This window comes from Sceloporus occidentalis, unplaced genomic scaffold (assembly GCF_023333645.1).
Source record: "Sceloporus occidentalis isolate IW3139 unplaced genomic scaffold, rSceOcc1.0.p SCAF_149, whole genome shotgun sequence".
Classification (NCBI taxonomy): Eukaryota; Metazoa; Chordata; class Lepidosauria; order Squamata; family Phrynosomatidae; genus Sceloporus; species Sceloporus occidentalis.
The window spans coordinates 1,585,261-1,600,215 of NW_028317129.1; the positions used below are offsets into that span (position 1 = coordinate 1,585,261).

The window sequence follows — 14,955 nt, forward strand, 5'->3', positions numbered from 1 at the left end:
TTTATTAGTCATATTCCAGAAGGTATAATGGTATGGGATGTATTTTTGCAGATCACACAAAGTTCTGCAACAGGGTAGACATTCCTCATGGAACAACTCAAATGGCTTATGATGTTGATAAGTGACAAATAATGCACTTGGGACGTACAAATCTCAATATAGCACCGGGGACACTGTTCTGTCAGTGACAATGGAAGAGATGGACTTGGGAATTATTCTTCCTGATGACTTAAAAGGTAAATGCAACAAAGTGTCGGAGAAAGCAGCAGGGTGCTGGGTTGTACAGCGAGAGGCATTAATAGCAGGAAGCAGATCCCATCTCCAAAAGGATATTTACACTTTGGAGAGCGTTCAGAGGAGAGCTACAGAAAACGGTAAGTGGTTTTCAAGATAAAAATGAACAGGAAAGACTAAGGGATCTCCATATGTATAGCTAGGAGGATAGAAGAATACAGGGGGTGCAATAGAAAACTTTAAATACAGAAAGTGATTTAGGAGGCAGACTTATTTGAAAGGAGGAGCAAGAGGTCATAATCTGAAACTATAGGGTACAAGGCTTAGAGGTAATGTAAGGTAAGAGAAACATACCTGATGCAGAGACCCGGATATTAATAGATCCGTGGTCTTGTCTCGTCCTGGCCTCAATTCAGCATAGCTTTATGACTGAACCATGCAAATATTATTTCCCATCAAGTTTGCTTAGTCTCTCCTGATAATTTAAAACTTTTGTAGCCCGCCTCTCAGTGAGGGCTGACCAGACGCAGGTAAGGGGGCTGAACCACCTCCAACTTCCTGCTACTAATGCCTTTCGCCACCCAGCACCCTGCTTGTTTTTTCCCCAACTAAAGACTCAAATGGATATTCCCTTCTTAGAAATTTTTCCATCTGTAAACACTAAAAAGCCACCCGTTTAGAGACTTATACAATGTATTCTCTTGACATCCCCATCAGCATACCAAGACATTTGGGACAATGCTATACTTCCAACTTTGTGGGAACAGTTTGGGGAAGATCCTGTTCTATTCCAGCATGCCTGTGCCCCAGCGCACAAAGCAAGGTCCATAAAGACATGGTTGGATGAGTTTGGTGTGGAGGAGCTTGACTGACCCTCACCTCAACCTCATTGAACACCTTTAGGAGGAACTGGAACAGAGATTGCGAGCCGGGCCTTCTCGTCCAACATCAGTGTCTGGCCTCACAAATGCTCTACTGGATGAATGGGCAAACATTCTCACAGAAACGCTCCAAAATCTTGTAGAAAGCCTTCTCAGCAGAGTAGAAGCTGTTACAGCTAAAAAGGGCAGACCAACCAGAATGTGATATCATAAAAGTCCCAGTTGGTGTAATGGTCAAGTGTCCCAATACTGTTGTCCATACAGTGTATGTGGAAGCACACTACACTCTTACACTTTTTGCGATGTGCGGCGCAGAGTATTCACACACACAAAAGCACTAGAGCTGCACAAATGCCAAAAACATGCCATTGTACAGTGCTGTGGAATGATGGCGCTATATAAGACAAATAATAGGGCACAGGTCCACTGACCATTTGTTCAATGGTCAGCCAGAGCCTACATTAAAGTAATTTTAAATATCCATTTTATTAGGGAACCTTAACACTGTCGTAACATACGTCCACGTGTTCTTTGAATTGATTCCTTACCCGTCTGTGACGCTCTCTGTCTTTACATTTTTCCCGCACCCAGTCGATCGTATGGAAATCATCGTATGTTCCAACCCCGGGGATTGGCTCATCTAAAAGATCCAGCAAATGAGTGGTGCTATTGATGGCTCCTCCGTTTGTCATTGTGTAATGAGTTCCTGGAAGAAAAGAAAAAAGGGAAAATTAGTAAAAATAAACTAAAATATCCAACATTAACAAAGGGAAAGCAGATAGGAGAAAACCCAAAGGTTCTGAAAATAAAGTTAATTCATTCAATTCATGCTAAAAATAACTTAACTCTCTATTGAATCAGAGGAGCAACATTTAGTGCATGTTGGCACACATTTTGCGTTTTTACGGCATGTATATTGGTACAGGCGTTTAGTTACTAAAGGTTATTTGTCCCACTTAACTCTTCCCCCTGCGGCATCTACTGAGAGCAGGGTTCATACCGCAGTTACACGTCTTGCATATATATGACCCTTAACAAGAACGACAACAGTCCCGACAACAGCGGATTCACCAAAAGCGCTAAAGATTTCATACTAGTGAATAAGCAGTGAAACATTTCCATAGATTGTGTTTCTTTAGCATGATTCAAGAATTGAATTCCTTTGTATAGGTGCCTGTTCCAAGTTATGCGGCACATCTACATGGGCTTCATATGGAACCTACATATATGCACCACTACATAGGATACATTTACTAATGCGGGTGTCACAGCTTTTCAGAAAAATATTTAGTTTGTCACAGTTAAAATAAAAAGTGACTTTTACTATTATATTATGTGATCGGATATATAGTTTGGCATTTATGAATAGCTTAACCTCAAACATGGCTTCCACGTGGCCCCCTCACCATGTCGCCGAGTGCCGCAAGGTGGCTCATCTGGTAAGGCAGCACTAGTCGTCGATCCACCCGTTTCCCACTCAATAGCCGTCCTGATTTGCAGCACCCAAGGGGAAGTGGCGAGAATGTCCCATAGGAATCTATAAGACGACGTTACATACCCAACTTCAAGCCACAGCATAAAAACAACAGTAAAGTCCTTAACAAAGGGATGTAAATCACGATATGCTGTCCACCATCCATCAAGGATATCTCTGAAATGAGACATTGTATGGGGATTGGAAACGTCGTTTCTGGTGGTTAAAATCACGTACAAGCTTCTGGCATGAAAGGAAGGAGCTTTCTGCTTGGGACAGATTGGGTTTCCTCTCAGGGTTATTTCCATGACATTTGATAACGGACAAAGCCTCATGCAGAGGAAGTATTTTGGAATTTTTTTTTTTAGATATCCACTGAATAGTTGGTCCAGAACATAAAGATAAGACTCTAAAATTAGGTTTCCTTCTGTGTCTTACAAGCCTCCATTATAAAAATCTCAAAGATACGAAGCTGGTTGGATAAATCCCAGGAGCCAGGGAGTGATGAGTGCAAACATTTTTATTAGTCACCCTGAAGTGTAAGCGAGGAGGGCACTAGCCTATCTCTGCTGAAAAGGTAACGTTTAAGTCCCTCTCAAACCCCCACCAATCTGAAGCTTTCCTCCTTGAGTAAGAGCACAAATAATTCCTCCCCCGCCAAACTTTGGAGGCATTACGCAGCCAGATATCTTTCCCACTCCGTGTCACCTATCAGACTTCTAAAACAGCGATGACTCCGGAGAACATTTCCACTGATCCAGCATCCAATGCTGGTAAAGCTTACACCACCGACGCGGTTGCAGGTATTGGCTGGGACAACCCACTTCGCTGAACTCCTAACAATCAAGGATGGGGATTATTTATTTATTTATTTTACACACCATAGGCTTCATCGCCATGTGCTGCTACTGTCCTGTGAGCCTGCGCGGCCCACCGCCTTGCTGAAGAATGGCTGGGCTTACAATGGACCAGGGCCAAGATTTGGTGAACTAACCATCCTACAACAGCGTCGCGTTAAAAGTCATTGAGCTCTGCATGGCTATACATTTCATTTTACACAACTCTCTGCAATAGGTGTGGCTAAACAGCCAAATCCAGTAATTTGAAGGGATACACACACGGATACACACACACACACACACACACACTACTGTTGTTGCATTAGTCTGTTACTTTCACTTCTTGCCACAGCCCGTCATTCTTCCTAAATACAATCTAAATACAAATTAACCAGAACAAACAGTACTATTGTTCATGCAATGTGGACTTTTCACATGCTGGCTCCGTTAGTAACAGAGGCTCTGGGTCTAGGTAATGGATCCTGGCTGACCGTACGCAACTAATGCTAAGGGACCGCCAAAGCCCCCCTTTAGGCATCAGATGGTAAGGCGATGGCTGCCTGTCTGAGGAGTACAGTATGGAAGGCAATACTTTATGGTACCGTGTCCAGTACCAATGAAGCGTCACTGTGGAACGACATTAGAATCAATCACGTGTTACTTGTCATGTAGTGAATGACTACGTGGAACCAGCAGCAGATGCTGTAATAAAGTATACTGATAAGAGGGTCACAACGTCTTAGTCAGAACATTATCTGTGTGCGGGGCGTGGAAGGGTTTGCCAAATAGACACATTTCTCAGCAAGTGATCCTCTAACGGTCAGCCTAAACCAGAAGTACAAGACAGGAAAGGCAGCTGATGCCATCTACAGTCATCAGAACCGTTAGAGAAACTTCACTCTGCACATTGTCACGGGAGAGGCACGGATATGGTGAGGTTTTACCAACGCTGTTCTAAGACTGGTGACTTTGCAAAATATTAATGGTGCAGGTCATTGATACCTGCGGTATATACGCACAGCGATACCATTATCTTCAAGAATCTTTGCACTTGAGCAAACAAATGACAATAAAACAAGTGTTAATCATTACCTATGCTCTATCCAGGGCAAAGTTCCAGCACCCACACTGGAAGAGGAAACGTCACCAAACATGATGTGGGAAAATCTAGAAGGAGGGATTCTGTCTGATTGACACTGTATTTTTGGTAAAGTAGCAATAAACATAAAATGTATTAAATAAATACAAAAAAAATGTACTCCGGCACACTGCGATGAAGCATAATAGGTGATGCTCAGTAACCGGCAGCAATTAGACGTGTCCTGGAAATAAAAAAAATTTTTTTTTAAAAAAATGGCCATTTTGGCCACAAAGTACAGGGATACCGATAAAACGGTTTTATCGCTGTTGCCAAACACACCATTGGCTAACAAAAAGTTGTGGCACTCCATGTGTATCTTAATCTGCCAACGTACAGAATAACTCTCTGTGCAAACAAAATATAACGTTGTGCAACCCAAACAGGAACACACACTGTTCACAGGATAAACTGCTTATGAAGCTTTTCTCCATTTCCCACATCCAAATCATTTTTAGAAGGGGGGCAGGATTCCGGAGGTGTACTTAATCTGTGTCAGCTGCAAGATGGGCAGTCTTTGTGTGCGTTACACAATGACTCGCACTGTATGTCTGTTGCCTTTTGTTCTAAAGCTTTGATTGTTAGTTTGGCCAGTAGGTCACCTTAACATTCATTCATCTTCCTGTTAGCCCAGCTCCAAAAGCCTTACACTATTCACTGTGAGTGCAATAATCCATATAATATAATATATTTATATATATATAGATATATATATATAGTGAGCAGAAACATTGACGAAGCTCCCTGTGGCGTGCAGCAAGCGAGATTACAGGCAGGTGTAGGAGGGTCAGGCACGTGAGTCTGCGCATGCTGGAAAACCTGTCATTCCATAGTAACGTCATAAAAGAATCCACGTCCTGAACCTGTGGAACGGGCTACTGGGTTCACACGCCTGCCGGCTATTGGGTTGCCTCCAAGCAGTGGTCTTCAGATCTTGAAGAAGTATGCCCCCAGCGTATATGCACACAGCGTGGGGGAGAAATAAACAAACATCGCCTTTATTTACTCCGTACCTAATAGTGCAGGACTATGCGTTTAACCCTTGAAAGCCAAAGGCAAATGTACTGCACACCACTACCAGTTAAAGGGTTAAGCCTACAAAATGTTTAACAATCAATTGACCATTCCAAGCCAGAGCACTGCGGTGCTTTACTGGAAACAAAACTGGAAGAAAAGACCACGGAGGTCTCTAAAATTTGACGTTACAGTTTTCTTTCACGTTGATTCAATAGGTGTCACCTCGCTGTGTAACACACATACGCCGAAGGAGAGAACCAAATAAGAACTAAAGACAATAGAATCTGATAGCTAGGCTTTGCTGTATACTAATCTCATCAGGATGCGTTTGTACGTTTCCTCTGTACATTCCTCCAACGAAGAAAAACCCCTCGAGCCGGCCGTACAGGTTTTTTTTCTGGTTCAGTCTCTGTTATAAGCAGCACGCCGGGCTACATAACTAATACACAGAAATTATACAATAATACTGTAGACCAGCCCCGATCCTCGCCTGGATTACAGAGTGCTGGGTATGTCGATCCTCCATGTTTAGTGGCAGCTGCTCCGCGTCGGGATTTATCGGTCAGCGGTAGTCATTAGACATGGAGCAGGTGTGATGGTATCACTGGAGTCAGTGCACAAACCACGGCCAGGTGAAAGCATCCTCGCCCCCATTGCAGACACGTCAGGATGACTATTCTCCATTTAGATAGTCTGACAAGGAGCGAGGGTACGCAGAGGGAATAGAGGGTACGCAGCGGGGATTAGGGTGTAAAGTTATCCGCATTGTAAAGCATTCACAGTGGTGGGAGAGGACGGTATAAGAGCACAGGTAAGAAACCGGCTTCTGGGACACGCTACAGTAGGAAGAGGTGAAGCTGCGCATATCCTGCAGGCATATAGGGCCGTGTCGTAAATGTATAGCTAAACTGGAACGACCAGAAAAGGAGGAAAACCAACATTTGAAATGCCCGATGAACAGCGTGAATTCAGAGGCTTTACTGACACAGAGGTAGTCTCTGTGCATGCGCTGGGACGCCAGCAGTGTGTTGCACAATAACCTTGTCGCAGGGGGAAAAATAAAAGCTCTTTTCTGTATCCAACGAGTAAACAGCATACCCTGCCTTACGAAACGCCACTCCCTGCCAGAGCTTGCTATAACATAAGGAACATACATCTAGTGCGATCGTTCGGATAAACCAATCCATAATGCCTTTAATATCTGCATGCGCGTTACAGAGATCTCCTGCAGGGGAGACGGGGGAGGGCGCAGGGACACCGTCTTGTCGGTTCCAATGCAAATGGACTCCGCAGGCTACTGTGATCCGACACAATTTACAAAAGACATCGGCCATGAAAGGGTGAAACATTCCCAACCCATTGAGATGCGGCGTCTGAAGAGGATAAGGGAGATCACGACCTGCGTGTTGCAGCGAGCCCACGTTAGGTAACGTAATGGAATAAAGCCCCTTTACAAACCTCTTTTATGCAGCTCCCGCAGAGGAATGCCGTCTCCTCCCCCATCGTAGGGTAAATAGGGATCCGCTGGTTTATCCATGAAGGGGCAGCGATGGGGAACGGGGCAGCTCGATTAGGAGAGACACCAGGGCATGGCTCATGCAGCAGCTGCAGCCTGGGAAGCTGCCATGTTTGATGAGAGCTAGCAGTGAGTGCTGCTGCCTCCCTGCAGCGACTGCCTTCCTCCACACTCCGTGATGTCATCAGAGGAGGCGATCGCACCGACGCCGGCTCTTGGCTGCAGACTAGCTGCGAGTCAGGGGAACAGCACAACCGGCTACCAGGCTTTAAACATGACTCGCACGCTATACAGACCGAAGCCCCCGCCAAATACATGACATACCTTACGCTGCTCGAAGCAGTGCAGGCAACACTATGTGCCGGCTTAAACACACGCACACATATACATACATATACACACATACACTTAATAAATTCCTCTACACGTTTCCCCTCTATACTGACCAGTATGCAAAATACACTTACAAGTTAAACAAGCGAGAAACGGTTACTGTTAACTGTAGGATTATGTACATTTCATATTAATAATAAAAAATACCAAGCGGGTTAATGTTTGGATTATTGCCCAAAACCGTATAGATTGAAAGTTTTCGTAGGATGGTTGGTAAAACATTGTGTCCTAGAAGGAATTTACTTGAATATTTGAGAACAATGATACAAAATCACGTTATGTTGGTATGCATGCAATTCTATTCGTGAAAATTTACAGTGGGTTTTTAACAGTTTATTCTTTGCTTCGGGGGGGGGGGGGGGATATATAATATACACACACATACACACACATTACAGCTGGGTGACGGAGGTCACTTAAACTATAGCCAGAAGCAGCCAGCGTTCTGGGGTTGCTGGTTTATTAACACCTCGCGTCTTTTATGTCCATGTGGCCAGAGGGTGTCCGATTTCAATTAGATATGGGTTTTTTTTTTCTTCTTGGCTTATCTGGTCCAGATATCAATCTTTCCTTAATATAATGCGTGAGAAAAAGATGGAGTCTTAGCCAAAATTTTCATCCCCTGCATCATGATTTACTAAACGGAAACATCGACTTTGACGACAGAGAAGAACCATTCGGCTCATCTAGTCTGTCCGAGCTTCCTGATGTAAAGTCTTTGTCCTGCTTTATGCCTGCCCCATGCATGTTTAAATTATATATAAAAATCCCACCCACCGTTTACTAGTTAAACATTTTGCAGGCACATTGGTAATGCTGGCATTTCAGATCTTTTATTAAAACAGAAAAAAAAACATTAAGTCACTGGAATATACCGTATTTGCTCAATTATAAGACGAGGTTTTTTCCAGAGCAAATGCTCTGAAAAATACCCCTCGTCTTATAATCGGGGTAGTCTTATAATCAGACCTCAAATAGGTCTGACTATGAGACTAAGATCCAGATCCCCTGCAGCAATACAGGGGACCTGGATCCTCCTGTGTTATGCCCCTCCCCCCACCACCACTTATTGGTTCGCGTAGAGCTCTACACGCTGCCCGGACTAAGCACCGGGGACTCGGATGAGGGGGACCTGGATCCTCCTGTGCTATGCCCCCCCCTCAACTTACCGGTGCTTCTGAGTCCCCTGTGCTTAGTCCGGGCAGCGTGTAGAGCTCTACGCGATTCGCGTAGAGCGGAAGTTGTCTACGCGAATACACGCTGCCCGGACTAAGCATCGGGGGACTCAGAAGCAACGGTAAGTTTGGAGGAGGGAGGGGGAGTGTTAAATGGGGGGCATAAGGCATTTCTGGAAGCAGAGTGCTCTGTGAAATGCCTTTTAACCCCCTTAATGCCACTCTGCCTCCAGAAATGCCCTATACCTCCCTATATGCCACTCTACCCCATAATATGCCTTTTAACCCCCTAAATGCCAGAGTGGCATATCGGGATATAAGGCATTTCTGGAGGCAGAGTGGCACATGGGGGGTCAAAAGGCATATCATGGGGCACAGTGGCATATAGAGGGTTAAAAGGTGTATAATGGGGCACAGTGGCATTTAGAGGGTTAAATGGCATATATGGGGTATAAGGCATTTCTGGGGCAGAGTGGCAAGCCTGGGGGCAGATGTGCATAACTGGGAGGGGGCAGGTTGAAAAAAAAGGAAATAAAAAAAATATATTTTTCTCAATTGTAGCTTTTATTAACAAAACAATTGTTCATAAAGTTTACATGAATTAACATTTACTGGTAAAACTCTTTTCCTATAGGGTCGTCTTAAATTCATAAATGGATATTCAGATTTTGGGGGGTCGTCTTATAATCGAGCAAATACGGTAATAAATATTCACATTCACTAGTACATACATGCAGTAACAGAACGGCACAGTTTTTGTTTCTGGTGCTGAATGATGAACACCCAAGGTCTTTTTCCAGGGAAGAATGGAACTGGATGACAACACACTATCCAGATGAACTTATTGTGATGTCATGACAGCATTACCCGATGTAACAAAAAGCAAATCTTATTTATACTTTTTTTTTTTTTTTTTTTTTATATATAGCACGAGTATTAAAGTTTTTATGTCGCTTGTAATGATGACGACGCAGTCCATTCATACGGATGTAAAATGACAATATTAGCAACAAGTTTCTTCTAATGCAGTTATGGGAAGCATTTCAGATGTCCTGCAGAGAAATCATTCGTTTGTAATTTGCTTGAATCAGGAGGGGTTCTAACGGTGTTCCAAGAATTACCACACCAGAGCGCACAACATAATCACGTAAACACGTATGCCACAAATGGTGTCAAAAGGGGGTACCTTAGTGTGCAAGGTCAGCCTAGGGGACGCAACACACAACATGGGGGGGATGGGTAGCTAAGGGACCTACCAGATCCACCTTGATACATATCCTGCCGACAATACAAATAAGACACATAAAAAGGTGGGAGCTCCACATTCTAAATACTCCGTAAAATGTACCACCGCGGCCCCTGGCTGTACAGAACAGGAGGGAGGGAGTTTAACCGAGACAAGAAACACAGTCAGCGGAAAACATTCAAGGTGTACGTAAGGATGGAAAACGCAGAACTGTCAGCAAAGCAGGATGTGAGCCGCTGGAAAACAACCGCACCTATTTACACAAAGAAACGGGGCGAGAAAGGGATTCCGTGCAGACACCGCGCTGCGATCTACGGCTTCATCATCTATCGCTACAATTTGCTTTTCCTACAAAACAAGGAGATTTCTAAGCGACCCCAAACCTTTGAGGGGTAGTGCAAACAAAAGCTGATTTTACTTTTTGTACCCTTCGTGACAATGGCCGTTTTAACATTTCTGCGCTGCTCGTGTTTAGTTGTAATTTTCTTCTTTCCCGTTTACTGAACCCACACACATTAGATATTGTTTTTTCCAGGACAAGAAGGGCTTTCTTTAGATGACATTGTTTTGATTGTATCATATTATTTACTACTAAAAAAAGTATAAAATATGGTGAAAAATTTAGAAAAAAATGACTTTCTAACTTTTAGTTGAAAAATCTTTTACTCATCTATAAAAGGTAATGAAAAAACCTGCTAAATAGATTCTACTATTTGTCCTGAGTTTAGAAATACCCAATGTTTTTATGTTTTTTTGCTTTTTTCTACCCATTATGGGGCAATAAGTACAGGTAGCGTTTTGCTATTTCAAAGCCATTTTTTCCAAATCTGGTAATTCTTCCCCCCATGTGCCATTTAGGGTATCTTTGAACCCGGCCAATGCAATTTACCCCATCAAATCATATATTTTTGAAAACTAGACAGCCCAGGGTATTCCAAATGCTAGTATTTTAACCCTTTCCAAGCACTAATTCTACCATCAGCCTTTATCAAACTTTGTGGTAGTTATTTTTTTGCATTTGTTTTTTCACACACATTTTACTTCAGGTATGAATTAAAAGGTTCTCGTTTATGTCACTATCATAAAACACCCCAATATGTGTTCAGCAACATCTCCTGAGTACAGCGATACCTCACATGAATGATTTTGCCTGGCTGTTTGGGGGCAAAAGGGCCACATTTGGGGCATGCGCATTTTTCAATGTTGAACTTTGGCATTTGGGGATCCACTGCCCATGCCCTATTTGGTACATCTTTGAGCCGGGCCATTTCAGTGTGCCCAACAAAACCATATATTTTTCAAAACTAGACACCACAGGGTATTTTAAATGCTGGTATTTTAACTCTTTGCATGCACACATTTTACCACCAGCATGTTTTCAAAGTTTGCAGTAGTATTTTTGTGTGTGTATTTTTCCCACACACACCTACTTTATGTATGAATTTACAGCTCCTGGTATATGCCGCTGTCACACGACACCCCATAATGTGTTCAGCAACATCTCCTGAGTACAGTGGTACCCCACATGCATGGGTTTGTCATTTTTGTGGGAACTAAAAGGCCACATTTGGTACGTGTGCATTTTTCTAATTGGAAATTAGATGTGTGGCCATCCTTCCCCCCGTGTTAATTGGGACCTTGTTGAACCCGGCCAATTCAATTTACCCCATCAAATCATACCTTTTTTAAAAGTAGACACCTCACGGGCATTTAATATGCCAGTATTTTAACTCTTTCCATGCGAGAATTGTTTTAAGCTAATATGCTAATTTTAGGACTTGCTCACAAAAATATATTTTTTATATATATATATTTTTAACATTTTTTTTCAACTTGGAGGTTCCCCTGATAGTGACATCAGTGGGAAATGATTTTTACATTTTACTAGTTTTTTACTATTTTTTTTCTAATTATTATAAATTTTATTTTATTTTTTAATTTATTTTTACTAATCACACTGTGATTAGAAAGCTGGCTTCCATTGACTTGCATGGTGAATGCAGTACCTGTATTCAACCTGCAAGTGGAGCCAAAGTTCTCTAGATGGTCTGGACTGTCTAGCGAACTTTTAAAATTTGTTTGTTCCTGTTACAGGGCAGCGGCCATCTTGCTTGATGGCGAAGATCATCGGCAGCTGCGGCTGTGACCGCTCTCCGGAGCGGTCACAGCCCATCGAAAGGTAAGTGTTTGGTGTCGCTGGATGCCTCCTGATCGAGGCATTCCAGCGACACCATTTAAGTTTAGGAGGCGATCGTCGATCGCCTCCTAAACGCTTTTAATACGGGCGTCCGCCGCCATACAAAGTATGGCGGATGTTGACGCCCCGTGGAGGGGCCAGAGATGGCCCCTTCGTTCCGATAGCGGCGTTGCTGAATGCCTCGAGGTCGAGGCATTCAGCAACGTTTTTTGGGTGCAGAAAGCGAAAACAGATCGCTTTCTGCACCCGTTTAAAGACGTGCCGGTCCTGGCACGTCAATTGTCGTAAAGCACATGCTTTTCCGTGTCGTGCCAGGACCGGCAATTGTCGTTAAGGGGTTAATTTGCTTAAATGGGAACGTTGTATTTCTAATGCACACAGTCTGTGATAATAATAATAATAACGATAATAATAATGGGCGCACGCTAAACGTATTCAATATTCAGAAATCCAATGTTACCGGCCACAAACTAAACAGGCCTTAGATGAATCCACCAGGCGCATTCGTGGGTGCTGGCCCCAAGCACCTATGCATTAATATATGGATGTATCACACGTATCCTATGCATTAAACATGCGCAAATCGGCAAATTCACACAAGTTTTTCAGGCCATTCCATTTCGAGCAACATTTTTCATTCCTTGCCTATTCAGGGGCATTATTAATTCGGGAATGAGATTCGTTGCCCTCATTCTCATTCACACACTCTACATTTTTCCCTACCTTCTCTGCCGACCACTTCCACATCTTCTGATATTTTCTCCCTTCAACCCTTAATCATCTTTCGTCGCCCACATCTCCGCGGACATAACCCGGAAACATCCGCCAAAATGGCGGCTCTGTGGTGACGTCCTCCCCGATCGGAGGCAGATAGCGGAAGTGGTCGGCAGAGAAGGTAGAGAATAATTTAGAGACTGTTACAGCGAACCTGAATGAGAGCAAATGTGGAAATTCAGAGCTTTCTGCTCTGTGTCCAATTTGGGGGGTGGGGGGGCGTACGAATCGCAGAATATTTCAAGACTTGGTCAATTTGCACAAATCTGAACGCGCAAGTCTATATCGCATTAAAGTAGATATGATGGCTGGGGCATCGCTTGAATTACAAAACATTAAACAAATTCCATCTCTAAAGCCATCTAGCCTAATAACACACGGCTAAAAGCTCAGCGAGCAGGAAGAGAAGCCGTACCCGGTATCTGCACTGTTAGAAGGCCACATCAGCAGCAGGACGTGTCCGTCAGCAGAAGAAAAACATTTGTCGGTTACAAGGCATGAAACCGTGAACACAAAGTCCATCCCGGTACCTTCGTCCAATACCTTCCAGACAATAATATGGCTAAGGTGCCTCCGAAACGTTCTTATAAGTACATTAGAACATGGTTTCAGATGCGCAATATTTAACATATTTCACCTGCTCTAACTCTGTATTCAAACTTACATTTTCTATCACACATCCACGTAACTAAAATATTTCCGACAGAGTCAAGCTCCATAGTGCTGCATTTTGCCTACACAAACATGTACTTAGGGACATGCCCGGGACCCTGCGGCCTCCGGCTACCTACAGCCTACCCTCGCTGGACGCGGCTTGGACTGCCTGCTGACGTCTGAGGGCAACATCCCCATTTAAAGGGGAAATGGGCAGGGAGTGGGCTGTGGCGGGACCCCGCGGATTCTGGTGATGCCTGGGAACCAGAGAGCCCCCAGGTTCGGTTTAGGGATGATGGTAGTAAGTACCAGAATTGTGCATAGCACGTTACTAGCCATCTTAAACGTCCTGTTCTAGGTATCTGCACAATTAATTATATTTTCTCCCCTCTATTGTTAACTAAATAGGTTCAGGCAGCATTTGTTAGGACAAGCAGAGACCTTCAGGACAAAAAATTGATTACATGCGCCAGCCACAGAGCTCTGCCTCCGGGAGATCAACGCTAAGTTATATATCAGAAAACAATTACATATATTGGCAAATACTATTTTTATTTTATACATATTATTGTATGTTTCACAGTTATGAAGCTTTGAAGTATTTTTGCAAACCTAACACATTTTCCAGAACAACTCGAACTTAGAAGCAAAATATTTGGTCAGTGTAATCTGCCCATTATTCCTGCTGAAAAGGACTCAGTACTTGGACTTTCTGCCAGAACATCCATACGCCTATCCGGGCTGAGATGAACATTTGACGGGTACACGTCTTGGAAACAAAACCCTTTCCATAAGGGCGAATTATAAAAGCAGGCTCACCCATTGACGCATCACCATCCAACAAGTGGTCATCTTCCAGTGTATGGAAGTCCATCATTCCCCCGGCTCCATCTAGAAGCTCTTCATCACTGCTTGCGCTGGTAATACTGTTGTAACTGTTCCGATAATAACTGTGCTGAAATAGCTGCTCAGACTCCATTTAGCTGCTTGATGACCTGTGTGATTGAATTCAAACGTTCATTAACATGAATGAGAAGAAAAAGGCAAGAAGAATACGGCTGTTGAATTCACTCTACGTCCCCAGTGAATTTTTTGGGGAAGGGTTTCTACTCAGAGTTGACGGACCCAATAGTGAATTTGCATATTCGTACATTATGGCACCGCATGCATGAATGGTTGATGATCTTGGATTTCCAATAATACTTCTTAATCAGCTCTACTCAGGGCTCAACAAATCCCAGGCGCCAGGGCGACGGAGAATTTTGTCCTGGCGCTTAGGTCAGGAGCGTCCAACGTGCGGCCTGCCGGAATTCAATGTGCGTCCCGCAGTGGGCTGGCAGACCAACGTTCACGCAGTGAGGCCTCGAGGCGAGGTGGCAAGGCCGCCGTGTGTGCACGCCGGGCGCTTTAATTTTAT

General features: G+C 43.7%; 1 protein-coding gene across 3 annotated transcripts in view; it reads right to left on the minus strand.

Annotated features, from left to right (window-relative positions):
- LOC149280693 (H(+)/Cl(-) exchange transporter 3-like) overlaps positions 1–14,517 on the minus strand; it is a 29,590-nt gene extending 15,073 nt beyond the window's left edge. For 2 of the 3 annotated variants that reach the window (XM_089500169.1, XM_089500167.1), the window contains exons 1-2: positions 14,358–14,517; positions 1,664–1,821 (exon numbers count right to left, since the gene is read on the minus strand). In XM_089500169.1, coding sequence (XP_089356295.1) covers positions 1,664–1,821; positions 14,358–14,517 — 318 coding nt within the window. Of the gene's footprint in view, positions 1–1,663; positions 1,822–7,041; positions 7,121–14,357 lie in introns of those variants that run through there. The other variant, XM_089500168.1, reaches the window with a different exon arrangement.
- Positions 14,518–14,955: the final 438 nt, after the last annotated feature.